This window comes from Aspergillus steynii (genome assembly GCF_002849105.1).
Source record: "Aspergillus steynii IBT 23096 chromosome Unknown P170scaffold_2, whole genome shotgun sequence".
NCBI classification, from domain to species: Eukaryota; Fungi; Ascomycota; class Eurotiomycetes; order Eurotiales; family Aspergillaceae; genus Aspergillus; species Aspergillus steynii.
This window is the reverse complement of record NW_020194399.1, coordinates 6,215,134-6,240,014: the sequence shown is the minus strand read 5'-3', so window position 1 is coordinate 6,240,014 and position 24,881 is coordinate 6,215,134. Positions and strand designations below refer to the sequence as shown.

Here is a 24,881-nt window from a genome sequence, read left to right as displayed (position 1 = left end):
AACGCCACCAAACACATGGAGCTCAACCAAGAGGCGTCGATCTCTCGGAAGACAGCATCACCACCTCGTGGACGAGTTGTCTCTTCTGTCCAACGTCATTCCAGCGGGAGCATCGAATCCGACTTTGCGTAGGGGCTTCCGACGACACAAGAGAGAAGTCGACAACGCGACTTTCCTCCGATGGAATGCATCCTGGGCGGGACAATAAATCCGTCGTGTGGATTTCACCCGACGAGTTCCCCGTCTCCTCCAGCGCGATGACGGCAGCGAGCAGCTGAGCGGCTGAGGCACCCACATAGAGACTTTGTCGCGGAGGTCCACGAAGCTGGAATTCTAGAGCTTGTCGGCGCAGCAACGGGTTCCGACACTTTAACGTCGTCACAAACAGGGACATCCCAACGCCCATGTCAAAAACAAACGGGGGCTGATGCCCATCCTCGCGAGCAGTGGCGGCCAGCGCCACCGGAGCATGGGCGACGATCTGGGCAAATTCCTGATCGTAAGCATCATACACCGACTCGGTCAGACTGAGGCACGTTTGAGTGGAAAGTAGGAATGTCGTGTATGTCACCAGTAACGACGCGATGATCCCGTCGTGGATACTAGGATCAGACTTTGAGCCAGATGTGCTGATGTATCGAGCCACCTCCTCCATGGACTCGAATCGGTGATACCATGCGACGAATTCACGCTCCAGGGAATTTTGGCGTCTGTGGAGCGTTTCTCTGACGCTAGGAACCTCTCTTGTATTGGGGTGATGACGAACCGCTTTCCAGTCGTCGTCGAGAATTTTCCACTTTGTCACTAGGCCGTAAAGGCTGCCTCGGGCAACATCCAAAGATGCATGCATATTCTGGACACTCACGAGGGTGTCGCCGTGATCGAGATGGTCGGGGAAGTAAGCGATTCCTCCCATCATCCGAGCCAACGGGCCCAAACGCTCAAAGACGCGTGCTGCCATGTTAATTGGGAACAGATGCATCAATTGTTCGGCCGGTGCAGCCCGCATCAGCTGCATGCCCTGCCGATATAGGACCATGGCGGCTTGCATGTTTCCCTGCAGGATTTCAATACAGGCGAAGAGAATGCAACTAACGAGGGCGACAGCCAGACCGGCTTTCCCTCGCAGAATCCGGGTTTGGATGCTCTCGAGAGATCGGGAATACCAACCCAGGCCCTCCTGCTGGGATCGACTCCGCGAGACAGAAGGTTGGTTCAGACCAACCTGTAGGCTGCGCGGGAAGCGATAGAAGGTGCTCAGCGCCACCACGGCGTCCCAGACTGCCGGCTCCGAGCGCGAGATCTGAAGCACCGCGCCTCGCCAAAAAGACAGGTCCAGAGCATCTGAGAGGGCGGGGGCGGCATGATAAAAGTAATACTCGAATGCGCGTCGTTCTCGCTGCACGGGGGAGATCTCGACGGGAGACGCTCGCGGTCCTGGGGAGCGAACCACCAGGGCGAGGTAGTCGCACTTGCGACCAGTGCTTGCGCATCGACGGCATTCTGGTCGTTCCTCTCCACATTTAACACGACGAGTCCTTGCGGTTTGGGGTGTTGTTAGTTGGGCAATAGGGGTAGGGGATGGTACGGGATAGTGGGTCAGAGAAGCGTTTACCTGCATGTTCGACAGCCGGATTTCGATCTCATTCTCTCTATGGAGCCGACAGAGGGAGTGCCAACCTTCATCGTAGCGGTTGATCAGTGTCAATGCTGCTGGCGGCGAGAACGAGGCCGGGATGACAACCGGCGTTGAGGCCATCGCGAGAACGCAGACGAAGAGAAGAGACCCAAACAAAGGCGCTGATTGGCTGCCTCGGTTAATGACGTCATGCTCCCAATGCGGGCTGGCGTCAGTGCCTGAGGTGTTCCTGTCATGGCTGTCGACTGGCCGGATATACAACTATAACTACGCAGTAGGTGGATCCACTGGGACTGCTGGCTGCAGGAACTGCATTCTATTTCATTGTATAGCAAATCTTTGACCCTTTTCGTTTCCGGTCTACTCCCTATCACGAATGGAAGAACAAGCAAGCACGCAGTCTAGACAGGCTAACAAATGGTCTCCGCATCCATACTTAAAGCAATCACTCCACATTTGCGGATAGTACATTGCATCAAACCATACTTTTAGTCGATGGCTTATTATACCCCCTTGCTAACAGTCCAACGAGAACTAGTGTCAACGTTGCCACGGCCTCTGGCCCGAAGAACAGCCCGAAGCGGAACGGTAGTGTCTGGCTGGCCAAATCAATCTCCGGAACTGGGGCAAAGACTAGGCAGATCATGGAGACCAGGCGAATGGTGACGCACAGCCCGGCAATCGTGCAGCCGACCAGGAGCTATGATCGAGTCAGCAAAAACCTCAGGCTAAAGTCCCGCAACTTTGTGTCCTTACTTTCGAGCCAGCATGAGAGGACGGAGCCGGTGTGGAGCCCTCCAGAGAACTTAGAGCCCAAGTCATTTGAAACCCACATGTGATTGTATTCGAGACTAACCCTACCCCGACCAGAGCAGCATCTCTCCTGTAGATCCCGGTCCCGGCGATCACAGTTGAAGTGCCGATTAAAATGTATAAGCCACAAACGGGAAACCAGAGACAGCAGTTATCCCGGACCGGGTGTCGAAACAGGCGACTGGAGCAAATAAAGATATCATCAGATCAAGAGATCAATTTCAAAGGCTGGGGACACTCACCCTTCCTGTACCAATCCGACGGTCGCCATCATTAGAGCAGATATGACTGTGACTTCCACTAGATTTGCGCTGCTGCTGGTGCTTTGATTTGTGCCCAGGGCTCCCCCAATAACGTGGACCAGACAGAAGATGGACAAGCCAAGCCATCCCAGGAATCCGTTAGGCCAGTGGCACCGGGCCACGAAGAGGACGACGAGAAAGAGTGGCGGGTAGAGTATGAGTTCCGCTAGAAAGAAGAAATCCATAGTGAATGTTGGACCACGATGACCTGATTCTGTTGGATGTAGAGCTGCAAACTCAAGCAATTCAGAAGAAAAGAAAGCAGTGAAGATTTTCTGGCGGTGGGCAAGCTCGACATCAGACATCGTCATGATGAGGGTTGGATTACCGCATCACCACGTCTCTGCAATGACGAAGAACCGACGGGTTTCAGCATCATCCGTACCGTACAGAGGAAGGGCCAGAGAATAATTCTCCCACAGGACTTTGTAGACCAGATCAGGCAGGTCAAGGGCCGATCCTGATCGACTCCACCGGTTAAGCGTTGGGGCCAAATCCTGCCACTTGTCCCAGTGCAGTTAGCAGTTCCTCACCCCCAGCAAAATGGCTGTGTCTTTATTTCTCTTGCACGGCTTTGCCTGACTGATCGGACTTTTATGCCCGTTTCTCGCCGAACTCTAGTGCGTCCTCAACAAGGTCACCTTCTCGGTGCTCTGTAATGGTCTATCGAGGCCGGCCCAGCGCTGGGTGCAGCCGGTGCCGGACTCGCCGGTTGAAAGTGGGATTTCCCTTGTGCCCCTGGATTGCATCCTGAGTGCTAACTGATTGTCGAGTGCGATTTAAAACGACCATCCTGCTCCCAGTGTGTACGCGCTGGCTGTCAATGCGCCGGATATCGCAACCCGGCAATGATTCGCTTTCATGATGAGAGCCAGCAGATTATGGAAAGAGCTCGTCCCGGCGAGAGGAATGAAGATGTGACTCTCACGTCGCGGAATCTCAGCATCGCGACTGTGGATATACCTATTAACGACCGTGCTGCCGGCTTTATCATCACGCACTACGGGCGCGGGGGCTCAGGCCAGTCGGCAGGTAGTCTGGCCTTTTTGATCGACCTACTGCCGACAGACCGAGGCTGCTTGTTGACGCCGGCCGTTCATGCCCTAGGACTGGCATCCCTGGCTAACATCTATCGATCGCCACGACTCGTGCTGGCCGCCCGGGCAGAGTATAGCGTTGCCCTGGCGGCGACGAACGCAGCACTGCAGGACCCGGGGCGCTGCCGAGCCGACGCGACGGTCGCCGCCGTGATGCTGCTGGCCATGTATGGCGTCGTGACGTGTCAGAGCACGTCGATCATCAATCGCTGGCTGAGCCATGTTGACGGCGCGATGAAGCTGCTGGAGCTGCGCGGATCCGCGCAATTGGCGGGTCCGGTTGGCCTGGAGATGTTCAGCCAGCTCCGTCTTCAGATCGTACGTGCCATCTCTAAACAGCGAGAGAACAGATGAATGCTAACGACATTGCAAAAAGCTCTTGAGCAGCCTCTATCGCCGGCGATACACGCCGGAGTGGCTTCTAAATCTCTCACACGAGGCCCTATCGTACCGCACCCCGGAGGATCGTGTGCAGGATGTGTTTTTCGGTCTCTTTGCGCGCGTGGGGAATCTTTGCGCCGCCTTGCGTGACGGTTCGCTGCGAGATCCGGGCGAGGTATTACAGACGGCGCAACAGATCGACGGCGAGCTCGTGGAATGGACGCGAACAGTACATCCGAGCTGCAGATTTACGCTGTGTGATTTGTCCAACGGCGAGCAGGGTCCCAGTTTGCCGCCCGACGTGATGCAGTATCATATCTATCCCGACATTGGCGCCCATCATCTGTGGAGCACCTATCGCATTGTGCGCATCGTGGTGCACGAGCTAATCATAAAGTTCTGTCAGCAACTCCAGGCTTATTTGGGCAGCTTGCACCCCCAACACGCATCAATATGCACGCACAGCATTGCCATCTCACGAGGCTTGGTCGCGGAGATCTGCGCCAGTGCGCCGTATGTTCTCGGCGTCGGGAACAATGACAAAGACTCTTCTGCAGCCGGCATGTACCGTCTTATGTGGCCATTTTTCATCGCAGCCAACTCGGTGGTCTGCAGCCCCGAGACGAGGGCGTGGATCGTGCAGGGCCTGGACCAGATCGGTCACCGCGTCGGGATTTATCAATCGTTGACTCTGGCACAGGTCCTCCGTAATGGACAGCGCGATCGCCAGGCCAATGAGCCCGACCCGGAAGACATCATGCTACATGAGCAGTCCATGCGACGGGGTCGCAGAATTGGAGTGGAAGTGCAGGAGGGAGCCACGGCTTGGGGTGAATAAGTCTAAATTGATCGCTCTTGACTGTCTAGGCATATAATATAAATCATGGCAGCAATCGAATTGCCATGCATCACACCCCTTCCTCGCTCTACGTCGTGGTCATACTCTCCCTCCGCTAGCCTGACTCAATACACTTTTCCACTCCAGCTCGTCGGGGCTATCCGCGTGGATGAATATCTTTAAGTTCAGCGCATTCTTCAACTGCTCATTCGTGCTCGCGTACAACATGCACAGCTGCTTTTATGTCAGCTTGTGACTCCATGTAATGAGGGCAATTGCCATGCTTACCTTCAGGGGCGTATTTTGAGGCACCCATGTGAAGAAGACCGTTTTCGCCCTATGTATCTGATCAGTAACCATGCAGCCTAATTGCCGGACAAAATCTGACCTTTTGCCGTCTTCTCCAAGATCGTATTCCACGTCGTATACTCCGTATCTCGGAAGTGGTCGCCCGTTGCTGTCTACGGCCGAGGACAGCTTTTGACGAAACGTCTCATAATCATGCTCGGACGAAGAGTCTTCAACCACCACGGATGCTTCGTCGTCGGCGATTTTGAAGATCACGTATTGAAGTTTATTGCGGCCGCGTCCACTGTGTAGGGCTCGGAATGCGTCAAGACATTCGTCGGTGATGGTCACGCTGTGTGAATGATTAACATCTTGTGACGATAATTCGAGAGACTTTCGACGTACCCAGAAGGAATCTAGTCGAGCCCGTAATTAGCTCCATTTTCGTGCCTTTCGACTCCGAGAACATGAAAAACCTACCGACATCCTTTCACTTCTTTGATAGCACTGTCGGCTGAATTATGGAGACGGCAGTAAGTAATGCTGGTGAGGCAGGTGCTAGCACTGTGGTACGTCGGGGTCGGACAGGATATTAAGGTGAAATTTGGGCAAGGCAGCTATGTTTTGGTCGTGCGATCAGAGAGGACAAACTGAATGAAAGTGTGAAAAGAACTCCAACGTTGCGCACAGGGAGAGCAAGCCGCGTCATGGCTGTCAGTCAACCACCTTCTGTACTTTTCATCGTCGCATCGTGTCTTTGCCTCGGGCCCGCGGGTCCGCGCCGCGCGACGCACCGACGGAGGCACGGATCCACCTGGATTTCTCTTCAACCCTTCAAGGCAACTCGCGGGTACGATCTCCCAAATCCTTAGTTTTGTGGCAAAAGGTCGACGACGATTTACTATGAATAGACCACGTCGAACCAGTGCGCCGCCGTTCCGAGTAGAAATTCGATTAGTATGTTCCAGGTTCTATTTTAACATGGCCAGAGCCCATTTAATGGATCTGAAGCGTCTACTCGCTAAGGCCAAAAAGGTCCATTGCTAAGGGCTGTCCGCTTGCCCAATTACCCAGAATGGATGTCATGTCGTCCGCCTCTGCAGCGGTCAAATAATCGAGCGTCTCAGTGCCAAAGACACCCTGGATTGACTCGGGATCGAAGGTCGACATTTGACCGGCGCCGTTGAAGAACCGGAGAGTGTCATCCCCGTCGGTGTATGTCCCAAAATGTGATGTGTGAGTTTGCATAAGGCCTCTTGCCAGCCGCGCAAATGTTGCGCATATTTGATAGAGCCGCTCACACGCCCGGGACACTGATTGAATGCGCTCTAACGAGGAAACGACTTGATCAAGGAGCTCCAGGTCTTCCCAGCTAGTTGCGGAAGCGGCATGCAGGAAGATCACCAGAAAAGGCGTGAAAGATGACGATACCAGCACCCTACGGGGATTAGTCGATAGGTTGATCTAATAGCGGCTCGCGAAAGAACTCACCAATTTGCATACTCAACGCTCGAAAGAAATCCACTCTCGTCATAAGCAGGCATGCAATCGAGGTGTCCCTGCAGGGCTAGGCGAGCTGCTTTGAAGCAATCTGAAGTAATCTCTGATCCAAACCCAGAGGTCGATGACGCTCGCAAGGTAGAGGTCAAGCTAGAATAGTACAGAATATCCCAGGTCTTTCGGGACAACTGATAAATTTGAGGGTAGTTCACTTGGGTGCCATCGATCTGAGCGCGGTGTTATTTCCTGAGAGCGCCTCTGAGATCTGAGAAACTGGTGCCTACCTGCTTCAACTCGGAATGCCATTGGTGCAAATCGGTCGCCAAGTTTCTGACATGCTGTGATCGTCCGGCCGGGTCTATTGCCACTGCAGCCGTAGAGTATAGCTGACTGTATATTTGGCCTTGCAGCCGAGCCATCCTGATGCCCATGATAAAGGACTCATCCCACGGCCTGACAGAGGGATTCGAGGACACCTCCGGATAGCGTGTATCTATTTCGATATCTTGCAGACACGAGGCGCGTCCCATCAGTAAGGAGACATTCCGTTCAAATGTATAAACTGTCCAGAACAATCGGCGCCTGTTTTCGGCGTTGCCCGCGTGGGTGTTCTGGTACATGACTTCGCGATGATACCCCAGCATTTGAAGGTTCCTTGCGGCCGCCCCAAACATGGTGGAGCATAGACATGGATTCCCTTCATCCTGGGCTTTGATTCCCTGTATAAAGTCAGTCCACGTGTCTCGACGGATTCGGGGACTGCAAGCACCACCAACCCCTAGAGTTAACGAGAAAATATTCTCAAAGCTCGGTACGACCAGAAGCTCGTATGTCTCGATTCCAAGATTGAAGTTATTTTGGCACGTCTCCACGTGCAATTTGAGATCGAACGCGTCACCTAGAGGGTTTTTGAGGAGAATGAATTCGCGTAAGAAGATGTATAGAATGCCGTGCATACTAGTAAGTTCGCCCAACGACACGGGCTCGGTAGGGAAGTAAACCTTTTGGCAGAGCCTCTCCACCCAGTCTACATCATTCAAGACATAGGACGAGAGGAAAACAGGTGGTTGCACTGCCGAGATTGTTACTCAAACCATTTCCAAGAAAGTCTTTCTCGCCGAGCTTCCTCGACATTATACGCGGTTCATTACCTTTCACCTTCCGCAAAATAGCTAGGATGAGCTCCGCTGGTAAAAGGGTCATGTGCGGCACTGGTTGGGGCCTGGCATTGCGAGAGAATCGATAGTCGTTAAAGGTAGTGGATGGTCGGAGAAGATCTTGAAGATGGCGAAAAGAAGCATCCAGGGTGGATCCATTGGCAGTATCGTCCGAGTACGTTGCTTTTTGGAAGGCTTCGGTCGCTTCGATGGACTGATTTGCAAAAGACGACGATCCCTCATACACCGCAACCGTATCTGCTCGGGATTCCGAGTGAGCCCGTGGTTCCGGCGGTGCTCTCGGGCTTGTTCGACTATGCAGGGTTTCCTCAACTACGCGAAGGCGCTCCTCTAGCTGCTGTATGTGCTGCTGTCTGGAGACATATCAGACTGGCTGCACCAAAAGGAACGCAATGCTTACAGTTGCGGCATTCGGTCCGGCTTCGGACGACTGGCCGGGCTATCACCGGGTCTCTGGCACGCGATCCCTAGCGAACGGCAGTTGGCGCAGGGATAGGACCTGTCACAGCGAATCTGCACCCATTAGTTGCAGCTGCCTAGGTTTACATGGCTCCTCACAGGTACCTTGCGGAGTCTACATCCTTCACACTGTCGCCACCCGTTAGCCGACGGAGGGAGATGCGTCACAATGGGCTGAGGGGGAAGGCTCACAGCTCGCGGAACCAATGACAGTCGCTGTTTCCTCGCATGAATGGTTTCTTCTTGATCCGAATCGGCCATGTCAGAATACATCTGCAATGCTGGTGGGAAAGGAGAAAAAGCCCAAGACTTTCCGACGACAAACGCCGGAAAAGCCGCGGGTCCACGTGCCCTCGCGTCGGCGGGCCCGCGGCTTCCGCGTCTCCGAGTGGATTCATCCTTCGTCCTTCTCTCGCTGCTGCTCCCTCTCGATGGCAAACTGCGTGGTTCCCGGGGCTCTACCCCTGGATCTCCTATCGTTGGCTCACGGTTCTGGTCCCCATGCCAGCCTAATATACCCCCGGCTAGAATGCAGCGTCTTTCTCACCATGATTTCTAGCACGGTGAGACGCTGGTCCTCAAATCCGTGGGCCACGGAGCAATATGGGAATATCTGAGTCGGCATACGAACTTACGGAAGATCAGAAGCTCATCCATGATGATCCGGAGGGCGATCAAGGGGCCAACACCCGGGATGGTGCGGGTTTTGCCGGCTATTGGGTACGCCCTGGATCAAGAAAGCGTCCCTTACAGGTCATAGCTGATCAGATAACAGAGGATTTTCCACTATGCCGATCGTCTCGATTGGACACTGAATGGCATCGCATTGGCCTGCTCCATCGCAAGCGGCGCTGCTATGCCTCTGATGACGATTATCTTCGGCCAATTTACCACCAAGTTCAGCAACTTTGCCGGGGCTTCTGGCGACCGCGATAGCTTCAAGGATGACGTGGACCACTTTGTGCTCTGGTTCATTTATCTGTTTGTGGGAAAGTTTCTCTGCACCTATATAGCGACCATGGCGATCAGCGTTGCCGGAATCCGAACGACACGAGCCCTGCGACAAGCGTTTTTGAGCCACCTACTGCGCACCGAGATCTGGTATTTCGACACGGCCCGAACCGGCTCGCCTGCGACGCAGATCACGACAAATGCGACTCGTGTCAACCAGGGAATCGCCGAAAAACTAGCTCTTCTCGTGCAAGGGCTCGCGATGTTCTTCTCAGCCTTCATCGTTGCGCTGTCTGCGCAATGGAAACTGGCTCTGATCGCCATGAGTGTCATTCCCCTGATGTTCTTAGTATTCGCTGTCTGCATGGGGTTCAGTGCCGGGATTGAAGCCAATATTACTCGAACTTATTCGGACGGCGCAGCCCTGGCACAAGAAGTGCTCTCCTCCGTTCGAACGATTCACGCATTCTGGGCTCAATCCCGTATGACATCCAACTACGATCGATACTTAACCCTCGCCCACAACCACGGCAAGAGGAAAACGGTTGCCACGGGGGTTCTCGCATCGACAACCTACTTCTGCGTCTACTCCGGCAACGCCCTGGCTTTCTGGCAGGGCAATCGCATGTTTCAAAACGGTGAGATCGAAACCGCCGGCAAGGTGATAACGTATGAAAACTTTGCATCGAAAGGACCTGGCAACATACGTTACGGGACTAACTATGGTCTAGGGTTGTCCTTACCATTCTGATGGCCTCTTCGGCTATGGGTCTCGTTTTCCCCCAGTTAGAATCTATTACTCACGCCGCAGCCGCCGCATCAGAGCTCTTCCAAATCATGGACAAACCGTCGGATCTCGACCCACTGTCGGAGGATGGACTTCGGCCTGATAGTTGCATGGGAAACATCGCCTTCCATGACGTCAATTTCTCCTACCCTTCGCGTCCGACGGCCAGGATTTTGCAAGGTCTCAACTTGTCTATTCCCTCGGGCAGGTCCACGGCTCTGATCGGGGCCAGTGGATCGGGGAAGAGCACCGTCGTTGGGCTCCTAGAGCGTTGGTATAAACCACTCAGCGGGCAGATTACTGTTGATGGAATCGATATTGCACACCTGAACACCAAGTGGCTTCGAAATCAGATTGCACTGGTTCAACAGGTAGGTCCGACGTCCTATGAGACGTTTATCCAAACTGACTATGACCAGGAGCCTATTTTGTTTCAAGGAACCGTCTTTGAAAATGTTGCAAAAGGCTTTGTCGAGTCGCAGAAAATCCTGAGTCATGCGGAGCAATTGGTCCTCGTGCAAAGCGCCTGCCGCGACTCCTATGCTGATGAGTTCATCCAGGGTCTTCCTCAGGTAAAATTTCATCGAATGCTATAGTAATTGCAGCGGTCGCTAATCACCAGGTTCAGGGCTATGACACTTATCTTGGTGAACGCGGAGGAACCTTGAGTGGTGGGCAGAGACAGCGGATCGCCATTGCAAGGAGCATCGTTTCCAACCCTCGAATACTGTTACTCGATGAGGCGACAAGCGCCCTAGATCCTCGGGCCGAAGGGATTGTGCAGAAGGCCTTGGATCGCGTTTCCAAGTCGCGCACAACGCTTGTGATAGCTCATCGTCTTTCCACCGTCAAAAATGCCGACAACATTGTGGTGGTTTCCAACGGCCAAGTCGTCGAGCAGGGGACCCACGAAGAACTAATTGCAAGGGATGGTGCCTACGCACGCTTGATACGAGCCCAGAATCTTAACACAACCCATTCAGAAGAGAACATGGGTAAGCCAGAAGATGACGCGAAGGATGGTTCAGACACAATCTTGACGAAGCCCACAACAAACCTTCCTGGGAATAACAACACAGCGGACACGGCGTCCGGCAAGGAATCAAATTCCAGGTCACTTTTGTCTGCCTTGCTTCTCATCACTCGAGAACAGAGACAGCTTTATCCCTTCATCGCTCTTGGGATCCTATTCTCCTTTGTTGCGGCGGGAACCTGGCCTGTGCAGTCCTTTCTCTTCTCGAAATTAATCGATCTCTTCGCTCATGCTGCATCGGCTTCCGGCGAATCTGACTTTTATGCCTTGATGTTCTTTGTCCTGGCGCTAGCCAGTCTACTGTCGTATTTCATAATTGGATTTGTCGCCAATATAATCTCTCAGACTGTCACCCACCGATACCGGCTAGAGCTCTTCGAGCGCATCCTGAGCATGGATATCGAGTTCTTCGACCGGGCCCAAAACACATCCGGTGCATTGGCGTCCCAGCTGTCTACTGTTCCGGACAATCTGCAGGAGCTTATCTCAGTGAATGTATTCGTTATGCTGATTATGGTGATTAACCTAATTGCCAGCAGTTGTCTGGCGCTTGGCTACGGGTGGAAGCTGGCACTGGTCATGGTGTTCGGGGGGCTGCCTCCGTTGATCGGGTCGGGATATGTTCGAATACGCCTGGAATTGGCTCTAAATGAGCGAAACGATCTACGCTTTTCACAAAGTGCGAGTCTCGCCGTGGAAGCCGTCAGCTCACTGAGAACGGTCGCCTCACTCACATTGGAGAGTGATATCCTGCAGCAGTATGCGGCTATCCTTCACGGCATCACCCGGCAGTCAATCCTGTTTTTAGGCGTTGCCATGATCCCTTATGCAGTGTCCCAATCGATTGAGTTTCTTGTCATGGCGCTCGGATTCTGGTATGGCTCCCGTCTTATGGCTTCGGGTGAGTACACCACGTACCAATTCTTCATCATATTCATGAGCGTACTATTTGCCGGTCAAGCGGCTTCGCAACTCTTCGGTGCAGCTGGAAGTATGACGCGAGCCAAGGGCGCCGTAGACTATCTTCTCTCATTGCGAAGCCAGCAGTCAGTTATCAAGGAGACCGTCGATAACCGCGGCGAAGGGCCGTCCGGAGACCACTCCATATCACTGAGCGATGTTCATTTCCGCTATCCCGGCCGTGCGGAATCGGTCTTGAAGGGAATTTCTATGACGGTGAGCTCATCGACTTTCCCTCCGTCAAATGAAAGCGGAGTGCTGATGTTTACAGATTCCAACCGGAAGCTTTGTTGCCTGCGTAGGCCATAGTGGCAGCGGGAAAAGCACCTTGATTTCTTTATTAGAGAGGTATTACGATCCCACCGCAGGATTGATCCGACTGGGAAACGATGATATCAAGCGCTTCTCCCCGAAGCTGTATCGGGCTCACTTGTCTCTAGTGCAACAAGAACCTAGATTATATCCGGGGAGCGTGAAAGAGAATATCCTTCTGGGAATGGAGTCGGATGCCTCTGAGGATTATCTAGTGGGCGCCGCGAAGCAAGCGAATTTGCTTGATTTTATCATGTCCTTGCCAGATGGGTTTGAGACGTCCTGCGGCTCGCAAGGCTCATCCTTCTCCGGGGGTCAGAAGCAGCGCATTGCCATTGCTCGGGCTCTCATCCGGAATCCCAGGGTTCTCTTGCTGGACGAGGCAACGTCGGCCTTGGATACCGAGTCTGAACGGCTGGTTCAGGAAGCATTGGATCGGGCGGACCAAAGCAGCGGTCGCACCACCATTGCCGTGGCCCATCGTCTGTCCACGATTCGGAATGCGGATATCATCTTTGTCTTTTCCAATGGAAAGATTGTTGAGGCGGGAAACCACGAAGAGTTGCAGCGACGGCGAGGGGTCTACCACGAGCTGTGTATGGCGCAATCTTTGGATAAAACTGTATAATTCCTGTTTTGATGTTCACTACTTGTATAATTAAAAGGACTTTCTATGTTGGGACTGTTGCAGTGCCTCGATAATGCATTGTCAGTGGGTACTTTCTTCCGGGAAAAGAAATCAAACCAGGAAAGTCATCTAGTAGTTGATTTCATTTGATAAAATGAAGCTATTTTGCCCGCCCCGTCTACAGGGGAGTAGAGATTGGAAACTCTAGACGACGATGAAGTCGCGAAACGATTTCCAGGAAGTCAGGTTCGTTCTCGGGGGTCAGGATCCCATGTCGCATGAAGAAGTCAATCAAGACAATGGCACTGTTGGGCTTAAATTCGCCTTTTCTCAATGCATTTCCAACGTCATCAACCGACCACAGGTTAAATTGTTCCACCTCTGAGTCGCCAGGTTGAGGCGTCGTGTTCGGGTCTAGCTTTAGCTCGTAAACGTATTCCACCTCGGGCTGCAGCAAACCATCTGCGGCGCCGGAATGAGACCCTTGAATATAATAATAGGACAGACAGCCCGCGGACTGCAGTCCTTCTGTCAGAACTGACGTCGGCAAAGAGGCCTCCTCGACTGCTTCCTGGATGACTGCGCGACCGGGTAAACGACCTGTTCCAAGTCCGCCAGCCGCCGTGTTATCGAGCATGCCGGGATAGGTCTGTTTAGACCTCGACCGTCTGCCGATCCAGACGCGAAGACCATGCTCGTCTTCCACATAACAAGTCAATTGGACTCCGTACGTGACGATGCCGAAGAGGGCACTGCCCGACCGCTCGATTTCCAGGAGAACATCCCCACCTGGTCCATAGACAGGGAAGGTTTCATTCCGCCAGCCTCTGAGAATGGGAAAATCGTTCATTTGCGCCATCTGGTGCATGGTGGTGGCTAGCAGCCTCGTTCGCACCGCGGCTGTGTCGGGGGATCCTGATCCCAGCGTGGCCGTCTTTTTCGAATGATCAATTATCCAGCATTCCGGCCATTGGACCTTGTCGATGACGGAGGTGGGAATGTGTCCCAAGAGGCGGTCACAATCGCTGACTCGGAACTCATAGAAATGTTTCTTGGTGTCATGGTACAGTTGGGGGCTGTCCTCGTAGTAGGGAAAGCTAACAGCGTGTTAGTTGTAGGGAGGATGGCTTGGAAAGGACAACTTGCTTGTCGCATTGGCGAACCAGGTCAAGATAGGACGGCGACATGATGATGACCGGAGTGCTGTGGAGAGATCCACATCCACCAGCCGCCGTGCAGCGCAGGATTCTAGTCGAATAAATACTAGTATTATCAGTACTAGCATAAAGGATGCGCACAAAGGAATAAATTTTGTGCAGCGGATTAACTCCGGCCGATGCTATCGTCTGACGTCATCCATAAAGGCTTCATCTTTTCTATGTACACACACACACACAAATACACAATACAACGTTCAATCGTGCCGCAAAACAAAAACTGCAGGCTGAGTCCATCATCTCCGTCGGTTCTCCATTACCGCGTTTTCTTCTCCTCGCCATCCGTTGTGTTGCCCCCGCTGGAAGCGCCGTCCACAACAACCGCGTCCTCATCCGGGTCGTACTCGGCCTTGACGCGTGCGCGGCCACGCTCTTGCATAGAATCGCGGATGCGGCGGTTGACCTCGCCCAGGTCCTCCTTGGACCCGATCGTCAAGGGCTTGAGCAGGCTCTCCTGCAGGCGGAAGGTGCCGCTCTGGGATCGGCTGTGGCCGCTGCCGGGGCGACTGCGGCTGCGACTTTCGGGCTCGCTGGGCGGCATGCTCTTCAGACGCGACCGGTACGCGCCGTCGTCCTGCGGGTGGCCGTGCGGCACGAGCTTCTCCGCCTCGAAGTCGGGGAATATCTCGGGGGCGAAGGTGTCGATGGTGTCAACCACGCGCGCGGACAGTTCCTGCCGCTGGGCGCGCAGTTGCGCCAGATTGTTGGAGGAACGCGGGCTCAGAGCCACCAGTAGCGGTGGCAAGGATTTCAACACGTCGATGCCGATCTCGCCGATTCGCAGTCCGGCGAAGGAGACCGAGATCATCAAGCCGAAGAAGAAGACGGCGAAGGCGGACAAGGGAATCCAGTCGGGCACGTAAGTGACGGCGTTGATCCACCAGGGCACGACCGTCGCGTAATGGCCGCCTTTGCGGCAGTACGACAGCCAGATCGTCCCGATCGCGGTGTACCAGGTGTACAGGGTGGGCGCCAATCCCATGGCGACGAGAATCTTCCAGGTGCCGACCACGTCGCGGCCCTCCAGCTTGACAACGGAGCCAGCCAGGGCCTTCCGTTGCTTCTTGACAGATATGATTTTAGTCGTCACAAAGACGGGCCAGAAGAGCGCGACGGACGGCAAGGTGCCCACGGCGACGGTCAACAGCTCGCCAATGCGATAGAGCAGCGTGCCGAACACCAACCACCACGGTCGGTGCTGCACATCACCCCATTCAACCTGGTGATCCCGAATGCCCAGCGCGCGCAGCCGTCGGTTGTAGTCAGTGACGGCCTTTTTCAGCTGCACCACCTTGCGTTCGTCCTTGAACTGCGTGTAGCCCTTGAGGAGTCGCCGGTTCAGTTCGATGACCAGGGGCAAGGGGAGCTTCATGCGCAGCGGTTTGTAGAGCCGTCGGGTGGCTTGGATCAGGGCGAGAGTCTCGTGGTCGGGCGCCTGCTGCGTCACGGCCGTCAGGGCTTCTTGGATAGTTTCCAACAACGATCCGACGGCATTGCGCTTGGAATTCCCCCCGGCCTTGAACGCCTCGATCTGGTCGGGGTGCACCTGCACGGGGTTGCCAAACTCGACGACGGCGCGAGAGCGGAACTTGTTGGGATGGAAGTAGTTCATGCCGCAGGGAATGATGGACAGGCCACAATCGGGTTCCCGTGCCAACGCACCCAAGGCGATGATGGCAGCGCCGGCTTTCAACGGAAGCAAACTCGGGCGATCGTGACTGCCACCCTCGGGGAAGATGCCGATGCAGCCGCCGGCGCAGAGTTCCTTGTAGACGGCGTCGAACATCTTGCTCTGGTCAATGTGCGGCGCCACCTTGAAGGAGGTGCCCTCGCGCAGTCCCTTGTACAGGGGATGGTCCGGGGGAAATTCCTTGAAAGGCTTGCGCAGCCGCAGCTCATGAGGGCCCAAGATGTCGGCAATGGCCTGCTGCTCCGGGCTCACCTTACCGACGCGAGGCAAGATGATCGCACCGCCCTCCATGAACTGATCGGTGGTGAAATCGGTGTCGCGACCGCGCAGCAGTGTCGGATCGCCCTCCGGGTCGGGCAAGTAGATCGTCCCCGAGCCAGGCTTCACGTTGTCCATGGCGCGCACGACGGGCAAGGCACCCATGCAGCCGGCCATGGTACCGATGTACGGCTCGCGCATGGACTTCTCGGCGATGAGAAACGACGTGCGGCGGTCAGCATGATGCTTCAGAATTCGCATCAACAAGATGGAGTCGACGAATTGATTGGCATGGGGAGCGGCGACGATAATCACGGGGCCGCGCTTGGGGATGCGCCAGGCTCCGCGCGAGTAGACCTCGCGAAAGAAAATGTCCAGACATAGCGTGAAGATCCAGATTCCCAGGTCATAGAGCCAGGGGATCATGTACCGCTGGGCCATGGTGGGCAGGGGGTGATGGAGCGAGGAGAAGACGGCCGACGCGAGAAAAAAAGCGGCGACCTCGAAAAATCCCAATCGGGAAAACATGAGGTCAAACCGCCGGATGCGGCCTGTTCCGGGCCAATCAGAGCGCGTCTCGGACCCCCGTCGGTCCGGTATCGGTACCGTATTCTGCGCGTCATGACATCCTCGGACTAGACTTTCTCCGGTACGGCGTTACCATACGCCGCACACCTGAGGCCACAGCCTGCAACAGATTCCTCCATGTCTTGGGCTCATCAATGCGAATTTTGTCAATGCTATAGAGAATACCGGGCTAAACATGTTAGCCAGCATACGAGGATTACAGCGAATACCTCGTTGTGCTTCGGACCGGGCGCGGCGAAAAGGTGTTCGTTCCTGCGCCAGACACGGCTACTGTTATATATATCGAGGAGGCTGCTGTCAGGGGATATTTCTTGCGAGGGACTGTCTCAGCCACCATCCATGGAATTGCCAGCATGATACTCTGCACTTCCACTACATAGTCTCTGCTGTATAGTGCAAGATAGGGAAAAAATAGCAGATGGCATCGCTAGGAATATGATTTATGTCAGTGCAGTTTCATCGTGCTACATGAGTATACAGAAAAAACCATATTAAGCTGAACTACCATAGTACACATGACCAGAGCTCTGAGAACTCGACAGTCAAGGTGAACAGTCAGGACCACTTGCCCATCACGTTCCACCGTCTTTACTACCCTGACCCGCATTTAACTTCACAGTGTTCATCCGTAGTTGACGGAGATGACCCATCGGAAATCCTGAGGTCCAGACAGGCCAGAAATTCTCCGACGTCTGTAGCTTCAAACATCTCATGAATGACGCGTCACGAACAATTACGCTTCTTACTACTACGGTGGGCATTCCAGAGCCCCCTTGATCCCCACCAAGCATTACCCTTGCGTTGATCAAGAACGCTCGGTAGCCGTGGGTCGAGCACATCAGAGTACAGTCTGATGACAAATGGTTTCCTGGCCTGGTTAGATCGAGAGTGCGGAGAATGTATGCACGTTGGAGTGCAGGCTGATGACCAGAATGGATATGGATTCCATACGCCTTGGGCCAATCCGACAATCAGGGTTGCCATTGCTGTCCGTATGGGAAGGGGCAGCTGCCGCGTTAGTTTGATGACGAACGATGCTGATAGACCTACCGCTGAGAGAAACAGGCGCGCCTCGCCGAAGGGACGGACGGGCGTTTTACTGCAGGTTTCGTCTGGAGCTAAGGTGGAGTTCGGGTTACCTGCCTAAGCATTCAGATCCTTCCTCCCGGTAGCTTGTTGGATCCTGTCTTGAGTTCGGGCCGCTGAAGCTTCTCTTGCTCCGCCGGTATTGTATGTGCTAAATTTCTAGACCTAGGAAGACAGACGCCGGCCATGTCAGGACACTGGATGGCAACCTGAAACTTGTAAAGTCACGCATCAGATAGCCAAGGAAGCATCGATCGCCGTTTCGCATCTTTGTGACGGCGACAAGCTTGCTGCCATGTGTCGATCTCCCTAAGAACCGATACACGGCTTGCTGGAGAGGGCTGCGTGTCGTCATACCGGAAGTGTTGGGCCCCGTGTTAGCCACCCCTGCACTTGAGCAAGGAAGTAGGATCCATGGACCCAACCGTTAGATAGTAGACTGGAATGTGGACGGCGCGGATGATTCTTCACACCGAGACTTTCGGCGTATGAGTGGAGTGATAGCACCAATGGTGCGGAATGCGACTCGCCTGCTCATCTGCAAGGGACCAAGCGACCCTGTGACGCATTCCTGGCCAAGGTGCTGGCGAGTGTCCGGATTCAACACTCACTTTCAGCCCTGGAAGACGAAGCCTGGCAAGTTCGATACTATGAATGGCAGCCACGGACGTAGGCTCCGCCGATCGACCGCAAGGGGGAATCCTGAACGTATAATCGTTGATGATCCCCAGAAAGTCCACGGGCATGCCATCATCTCATGGTAACATATAATGCGTGGCATGGCAATGAGCGGAAGGAATTCTGCAACCAATGTCTCAGTTCTTGATTCAAGAATAGATGGAAACCATCCGCCGTCGAGATGAACCACGCCGACCCGAAGAGCGAGGAAAAGCCCTCCACAGCTGTCCACGATGTCTCGCTTCAGACCTACCTGACGCAGTACGAGCTGGAATTGACGGCCGACGGGCAGTATATTCGATGGGGGTCCAAGAACCCTCATCATCCTCGCAATTGGGGAACGGCCCGGAAGGTGTATGACTTGATGGTCATCACACTGATGGATCTTTTCGTGTATGTGAAGATGCTCAGTGAAAGAAGATTCGAGGCTGACAAGTTCTGTTCGTTGTAGGACCGCAGTGAGCACTGCCGGCGTGAGTACCTACTTCCTCGTTTCCATGAGCCAATGCAGCTAATGCCTTGCTAGACGGCCGCAGCCAAAGCAGCAGACGAGGAATACCAAATCAGCCAAACCCTTTCGATATTCCTGTTCGTATCGGTGTCGTTGTTCGGACAGTTGGTAGGGTCTCTTGTGTTTGCCCCTTATTCCGAAACCTTTGGCCGCAAGAAGCTGTACATTGGCAGCGGAGTGCTGTTCAGCTTGGGGTGCGTTCTGATTGCTTCGGTCGAGTCGCTCGTTGGGGTGGTGTTTGGACGCGCCATTACCGGATTCCTGTCAGCCATCCCGGCCAATATCCTGGGAGGGAGTATCGAGGATCTGTACAGTAGTCGGAAACAGGCATGGTGGATCTGCATCTGGTCCGCCGCGTCAGGGCTGGGCTTGTCCTTGGGGCCGATCATGAGCGTGTATATCACGAATTCCCTTGGCTGGTAAGACGTCCTGCAACCCCTGCATGGATATCCAACTGACTCACACAGGCGATGGGTGTTTTACGTCTATGCCATCATCGTCGCCGCGGTGACCGGGCTGACTCTCTTTATGCGTGAGTCTCGACCGTCTCTGCTGCTGGGCCGCCAGGTGGCCACGCTGCGGAAGGTGACGGACATGAACACACCCCCGGCGTTGAATCCGGACCATGTTCCCGATATGCAAACCTTCGTGCAGGTCGTCCTCGTGCGACCGATGCAGCTCTTTGCCGAGCCCATCGTCATGGCGGTGGGTATGATGGCCGGCGGCGCATTCGGGCTTATCTATCTCTTCACCGAAGCCCTACAGCCTATTTATGAGTCCCTGGGCTTTTCGCCGGAGCAGGCCTCGCTGTCATTCGTGGCCATTGGGATTGGCATTTTGATCAGCCCTCTGACGCGTCTCCTAGATGACCACATCTTCGATATGAGGGTGCGTGCGGGACTTCCTCTCTTGCCAGAACATAAGCTGGCAGGCATCTGCATCGGCGCGCCCGCCATGGCAATTGGGCTGTGGTGGTTCGCGTGGACAATCCCTCCTTATGCCTCAGATCTCCCGTGGATCGTTCCAACGGTGCCACTGGTGCTGATCGGGTACGCCTTGAACGAGTATCCCACGGTGTGTCTGGGGTATCTGGCGGACAGTTATCTGAGCTTCTCGGCCAGCGCCGTGGCTGTAGTGACCTGCATTCGGGCGGTTCTCTCAGCTACCTTCCCACTGTTCACGGCACAGATGTTCTCATCGCTGGGGGCAAACGTCGCCTCGTCTATTCTGGCCATCCTGGCGACGGTGTTTTGTTTTATTCCACCGTTATTCGTGCGGTATGGGACGCGAATCCGAGCTAAAAGCCGGTTTGCGAGGTACAGTCTGCAAACCTACAAGGAGAATTGCATCCACCCGGACGAGTTTATTCAGGATGGCGATTAGGCAATGATCGACATCGACTGGGGTTATAATGACGGCATGAGGTTGTGAATTGGGGAACCAAAAAAATCATATTTTGAGTGGGATAGAGAGACGGGGGAATCCGGTCGGAAACTTACGGAATGGGATAATCGGATGTGTGCAATAAGACCAGAATAGATTAATGCCAAGTTGATACGTTCCATTTAATAATAAGAATGACCTTCTGAGTGCGGACCTGGACCGGCGCTGCCCGGCGACATCAACAAACGAACCTGTCAGTGGCAACGGTGATCGCAGTCAAAAATAGCCTTAGTCTGGCCAACCAGCAGGCCGGGGCCACTGGGATATTGGAATCTACGCCAATCATTGCCAGCCACCGACCCACTTGCCAGGGACATCCGATGCTGCGATGGTCGACAGGGGGAGAGATCCGATGTGATGGCGGACGATTCCCACCAAGGGTCAGGCAGAGATGCAGTTGTTATGGTAGCACTCGAAATACATGTTTCACACGCAAAGTGTCCTATCGGATCCTGTTTCTGGGAGCACAGATGACGAAAGAGGTAGCCAGGATGGTTCCGCGTGGGTCGATTAGCGTCCTGGCCATGTCTTAAACTCCACTGAATGGAGAAATTGCTGGTCCCAACAGAGACAACCGAGGCTGGATCCGAGGAAAAGCTTGTCTGACCACATTGTGCGGAGGATCGCTCTGCGAATCCCACGGCTTTGACTGCGATTTAGCCTCTCGTTCATAGCTGGCCAGGCCATGGGAATGGGCAAGATCGCGTCCCGACAACATGGCAGAAGAGATCCCTCTCGAAACTCGTCACCGCCGTGAAGATAGTACCGCCACGTATCACAGACGGACCTGGTCGGAACGAGATGTTGCCAACGAGGCAGATGGCCTGATTTTGAACACCCCATCTCCGCCGCCTGACTTGACTTCCCAGGATGGCTTTGCACAGCGAGTTCGACGCGCGGCATCGAGGGTTGGAGCACGACTGGGCCGTGATCCTGACGGTGGGGACGCGTTGAATGCTAGTCTTCACCCCGAGGGGTACGGTGCCATCGACGATATCCAGCTGGCCGAGCTGATGGAGGCGGATCTACACGACGATACGTTTCGGTTGAAGCTTCGGAATGCGTTGGATTCTGAGGCGCACACCCTGGCACAAGGACTGGGGCTAAGAAACCTTCATCCCGTGGGACAGACCGTTGGGAACGGCGAAGAAGTCAATGGCGGAGTGCTGTCGCATCTGGTGCAGAGCTATACCGGCCACCGACGCCAATTCAGCGAAAGTACCCTGTCTGTTGCCTCCGTTGCCTCTGTCGAGTCCACCGCTTCTCAAGATTCGCAGACCGGCAAAACGAAAAAGCCTCGCAAACAGAAATGGTACGACGAGGGCGAAGATGAATCTCGGGTGAACGGGAAGGCGAAGGGAAAGGGGAAAGAGAAAGCAAAGTTGAGGGGGAAAGGAAAGAAACGTCAGGTCCAGCTGACCGAGAAAATCGGCGCCATTCTCGCTCGCCAGCAGTATATGATGCGTCTCTGTCGCGCGTTGATGAAATACGGGGCCCCTACGCATCGTCTGGAGGAATACATGCAGATGACCGCCAACGTGCTGACCGTGCAGGGCCAGTTCATGTATCTTCCAGGCTGCATGATCATGTCCTTCGACGACCCCCTGACGCATACGGCTGAGGTGAAAGTCGTCAGCGTGGTCCCGGGGCTGGACTTGGGACGCTTGGCCATGACCCACAACGTCTATAAAAATGTGATGCATGGCAAATTAGACGTCGACCAGGCGATCTCGGACTTGGATGAGCTGATGAAGCGCAAGAATCGGTATCACAAACCCTGGGTCATGGTGATTCTGTCTGGTCTGGCCAGCGTGGCCGTTGGGCCCTGGGGCTTCGACGCTCGGCCAATCGACATGCCCGTTATCTTTCTTCTGGGCTGTTTGCTGGGTATCTTACAGCATGTACTTGCCCCAGCGTCGGCCATGTACTCGAACGTATTCGAGGTTAGCGTGGCGATCCTGGTCTCTTTTCTGGCCCGCGCATTTGGAAGCATTCGCGTCGACGGGCAACCGGTATTTTGCTTTCCTGCCATGGCCCAAGCCTCGATTGCTTTAATTCTTCCGGGATACTCCGTGCTGTGCAGCAGCCTGGAATTACAGTCTCATCAAATCGTGGCCGGATCTATCCGACTGGTGTACACTATCATCTACTGCCTGTTCTTGGGCTACGGAGTCACGGTAGGAATCACCATCTATGGCCTGATGGACAGCCACGCGACGACGGAGGCCTCGTGCCCTGCCGAGAGTCTGCTCGTTTATGGAAACGACTACATCCACCGCTTCGTGTTTGTGGCAATCTACTGCGCCATAGCCGGTGTCATCAACCAAGCCAAGTGGAAACAAATCCCCATGATGGTCTTCCTCGGTCTGAGTGGATATGTCACCAACTACTTCGCCAACAAGGCGCTTGACGGAAGATTGGCGAGCACGATCGGGGCTTTTACGATCGGACTGCTTGCTAATCTCTATTCCCGAGTGTGGCATGGCCATGCAGCAGCTGTGATTGTGCCGGGAATGTTCACATTGGTCTCTTCAGGATTGGCAACCAGTGGATCCATCATGTCGGGGTTGGCTTATGCTGCCGCCGTGAAGAACAACACAGCCGCCGACGATGATTCTTCTAGCGGATCGTTGCAGGACTCTCTGTCTGGATTGGGGTACAGCATGGTGCAGACGGCGTTGGGTATTACTGTAGGGCTCTTTCTCTCCGCGTTGGTGGTTTATCCATACGGAAAAAGGAGGAGTGGCCTATTTAATCTATGATGCTATCTACGATATTGGCGACTATTGCCTCGTGGACTGAGAATCAGATTGTCTGCTGTAGACTGCTCTTCTTAAGTGAAATGGATCTTGTGCTTATTCACCAGAAAAAGGGGTAACCGAGTAACCAAAGCTAGACAACTGCGATGATCGACAGGCCTTGCGGAGGGTATCCCAATGAGAGTGCCCATGGCCTCGTATCTCACGAATCTGACCCCCTGAGAGGGCCAAAATCCCCGTGGCCAAGACAGCCCTGCATATGAACCTCGTATTGCCGGTGGTTGCCACCAGGTTTAAAGAATCCTGTGCCACTTCCAAATATAATGCAGTGGTACAAAATCTGGAAATGGTAGCACCGAGATGATTAAAGGTGTCAGAGGTAGAGCGCACGACGTAAGAGAAACAAATTATCCCGATGATTAATGTATACAAAATCGAAATTGTCTCAAAAGTTTGGATCCTCTAACACTATGCTGACATTCTGGAGATGTTTAGCCTCGTGTTTTCATTCAGTGTCCCGTGAGATTGGATGAGGTAGGATCCTTTGCCACGCACAGCAGCGATCATTGGGGCCAAGGGGCGAATTTGAATTTAATGCGAACAGAGCTTTCTATCGGACATTCTCACGTCCCTCGAGAGTTGAACTCGAAAAGGGAGATTCATGAATCTACGCCAAACTATACCCATAGGACAAACAATGGCTATGATACTTACCCCCCACATGTCGTTAATTCACATATTTTTCATGATATTCTCCCCAGTGGAAAGCTGGGTCTTTGGATGGACCAATTCATCTGGCGAGACGCAGTTCGAATCTGGGGTTGAAACGGAGTATCGACCCTGCACACAAATCCACCAGGCCAAGGGCGAATTGGTCGACTGGGACTCGGAGGAGCAGCCAGTATGCTGGCAGATATACCGAGACGTGGACTGCAAGAACAGTGGAGGACATGCCTGCCACATGCTGTCTAAAAATGCCAGCGATGACTTTGCTGCCTTCTCGGTGTATCCGAGAGATCCTTCAGCTACGGCGACCTCAACGTTCACAACGACAAGAACAGCCGCTGCTAGTACAACAAATGAACAAGCTTATACCACATCACCCACCTCTAGTACGGCGAATTCTTCAGCAAAAGGCCCCGGGCCGTCAAAACGATTGTCGGGAGGAGCTATTGCGGGGGTGGTCATTGGAGGGCTGATAGGCGTGGCCATTGTTGCTGCATTAGTTTATCGCTTGGCCAGACGCCGGAAATTATCCGTGACAGTGAACGAGACCATGAAGCCTCACTCCGATCCATCGAGTGCTACCTCTGAAACATCCGAGCCGTACATCGAGCCGTCAACTCCAGCAGCAAGCCCCGTTATTCACAGCACTCAGCCAACAGTGGAGCTGGAAGCAGACTCGCCTCCAGTGGAGATGAGTGATAGCCATCGTGTAGTCGAGCTGGAGACACCGGGAACACTAAAAACAAACCTTCGCTGACG

The 24,881-nt window shown here is 54.1% G+C and overlaps 10 protein-coding genes across 10 annotated transcripts; 5 read left to right on the top strand and 5 right to left on the bottom strand.

Annotated features, from left to right (window-relative positions):
- Positions 1–22: 22 nt before the first annotated feature.
- P170DRAFT_473429 (Zn(II)2Cys6 transcription factor) lies at positions 23–2,939 on the bottom strand (the record flags this gene model as incomplete). The annotated part of the gene is made up of 5 exons (XM_024853037.1): positions 23–1,844; positions 2,161–2,339; positions 2,396–2,444; positions 2,496–2,633; positions 2,695–2,939. The coding sequence occupies 5 exons, from the start codon at positions 2,937–2,939 to the stop codon at positions 23–25; spliced, it is 2,433 nt and encodes an 810-aa protein (XP_024708872.1).
- A 473-nt stretch (positions 2,940–3,412) lies between these two features.
- P170DRAFT_490813 (Zn(II)2Cys6 transcription factor) lies at positions 3,413–5,435 on the top strand (the record flags this gene model as incomplete). The annotated part of the gene is made up of 3 exons (XM_024854006.1): positions 3,413–3,472; positions 3,528–4,169; positions 4,228–5,435. The coding sequence occupies 3 exons, from the start codon at positions 3,413–3,415 to the stop codon at positions 5,068–5,070; spliced, it is 1,545 nt and encodes a 514-aa protein (XP_024708871.1). The 3' UTR covers positions 5,071–5,435.
- On the bottom strand, positions 5,170–5,844 carry P170DRAFT_473427 (actin-binding ADF family protein; the record flags this gene model as incomplete). The annotated part of the gene is made up of 5 exons (XM_024853036.1): positions 5,170–5,304; positions 5,359–5,407; positions 5,459–5,710; positions 5,764–5,774; positions 5,839–5,844. The coding sequence occupies 5 exons, from the start codon at positions 5,842–5,844 to the stop codon at positions 5,170–5,172; spliced, it is 453 nt and encodes a 150-aa protein (XP_024708870.1).
- Positions 5,845–6,372: 528 nt separating this feature from the next.
- Positions 6,373–8,756, bottom strand: P170DRAFT_349555 (fungal specific transcription factor domain-containing protein; the record flags this gene model as incomplete). Its single annotated transcript, XM_024843746.1, has 7 exons — positions 6,373–6,796; positions 6,850–7,085; positions 7,143–7,577; positions 7,635–7,930; positions 7,998–8,389; positions 8,437–8,549; positions 8,688–8,756. 7 exons carry the CDS (start codon positions 8,754–8,756, stop codon positions 6,373–6,375), a joined length of 1,965 nt encoding a protein of 654 aa, XP_024708869.1.
- A 176-nt stretch (positions 8,757–8,932) lies between these two features.
- P170DRAFT_376530 (ABC transporter ATP-binding protein) lies at positions 8,933–13,308 on the top strand. The gene is made up of 6 exons (XM_024845374.1): positions 8,933–9,215; positions 9,271–10,115; positions 10,178–10,604; positions 10,653–10,805; positions 10,862–12,442; positions 12,498–13,308. Exons 1-6 carry the CDS (start codon positions 9,099–9,101, stop codon positions 13,164–13,166), a joined length of 3,792 nt encoding a protein of 1,263 aa, XP_024708868.1. The 5' UTR covers positions 8,933–9,098; the 3' UTR covers positions 13,167–13,308.
- A 1-nt stretch (position 13,309) lies between these two features.
- P170DRAFT_376526 (thiamine pyrophosphokinase-related protein) lies at positions 13,310–14,367 on the bottom strand. The gene is made up of 2 exons (XM_024845373.1): positions 14,313–14,367; positions 13,310–14,263 (listed from the first exon to the last, which is right to left on the bottom strand). Exons 1-2 carry the CDS (start codon positions 14,351–14,353, stop codon positions 13,345–13,347), a joined length of 960 nt encoding a protein of 319 aa, XP_024708867.1. The 5' UTR covers positions 14,354–14,367; the 3' UTR covers positions 13,310–13,344.
- A 114-nt stretch (positions 14,368–14,481) lies between these two features.
- P170DRAFT_435162 (glycerol-3-phosphate acyltransferase Sct1) lies at positions 14,482–16,800 on the bottom strand. The gene has a single exon (XM_024848876.1). It carries the CDS (start codon positions 16,770–16,772, stop codon positions 14,640–14,642), a length of 2,133 nt encoding a protein of 710 aa, XP_024708866.1. The 5' UTR covers positions 16,773–16,800; the 3' UTR covers positions 14,482–14,639.
- Positions 16,801–18,864: 2,064 nt separating this feature from the next.
- On the top strand, positions 18,865–20,611 carry P170DRAFT_463213 (putative MFS multidrug transporter; the record flags this gene model as incomplete). The annotated part of the gene is made up of 4 exons (XM_024852153.1): positions 18,865–19,076; positions 19,135–19,156; positions 19,210–19,613; positions 19,662–20,611. The coding sequence occupies 4 exons, from the start codon at positions 18,865–18,867 to the stop codon at positions 20,575–20,577; spliced, it is 1,554 nt and encodes a 517-aa protein (XP_024708865.1). The 3' UTR covers positions 20,578–20,611.
- Positions 20,612–20,947: 336 nt separating this feature from the next.
- P170DRAFT_435158 (threonine/serine exporter family protein) lies at positions 20,948–23,417 on the top strand. The gene has a single exon (XM_024848875.1). It carries the CDS (start codon positions 21,354–21,356, stop codon positions 23,397–23,399), a length of 2,046 nt encoding a protein of 681 aa, XP_024708864.1. The 5' UTR covers positions 20,948–21,353; the 3' UTR covers positions 23,400–23,417.
- A 676-nt stretch (positions 23,418–24,093) lies between these two features.
- P170DRAFT_463211 (EGFR-like transmembrane domain-containing protein) lies at positions 24,094–24,879 on the top strand (the record flags this gene model as incomplete). Its single annotated transcript, XM_024852152.1, has 1 exon — positions 24,094–24,879. One exon carries the CDS (start codon positions 24,094–24,096, stop codon positions 24,877–24,879), a length of 786 nt encoding a protein of 261 aa, XP_024708863.1.
- Positions 24,880–24,881: the final 2 nt, after the last annotated feature.

Excerpts from the sequence above, each read along its gene's own strand:
- P170DRAFT_376530 (XM_024845374.1), top strand. The coding sequence starts at position 9,099 with ATGGGAATATCTGAGTCGGCATACGAACTTACGGAAGATCAGAAGCTC. Across the intron at positions 9,216-9,270 it reads CGGGTTTTGCCGGCTATTGG|AGGATTTTCCACTATGCCGA; the intron begins GTACGCCCTGGA and ends ATCAGATAACAG. Across the intron at positions 12,443-12,497 it reads TGAAGGGAATTTCTATGACG|ATTCCAACCGGAAGCTTTGT; the intron begins GTGAGCTCATCG and ends TGATGTTTACAG.
- P170DRAFT_376526 (XM_024845373.1), bottom strand. The coding sequence starts at position 14,353 with ATGTCGCCGTCCTATCTTGACCTGGTTCGCCAATGCGACAA. Across the intron at positions 14,264-14,312 it reads CTGGTTCGCCAATGCGACAA|CTTTCCCTACTACGAGGACA; the intron begins GCAAGTTGTCCT and ends ACACGCTGTTAG.
- P170DRAFT_435162 (XM_024848876.1), bottom strand. The coding sequence starts at position 16,772 with ATGGCCCAGCGGTACATGATCCCCTGGCTCTATGACCTGGGAATCTGG.
- P170DRAFT_435158 (XM_024848875.1), top strand. The coding sequence starts at position 21,354 with ATGGCAGAAGAGATCCCTCTCGAAACTCGTCACCGCCGTGAAGATAGT.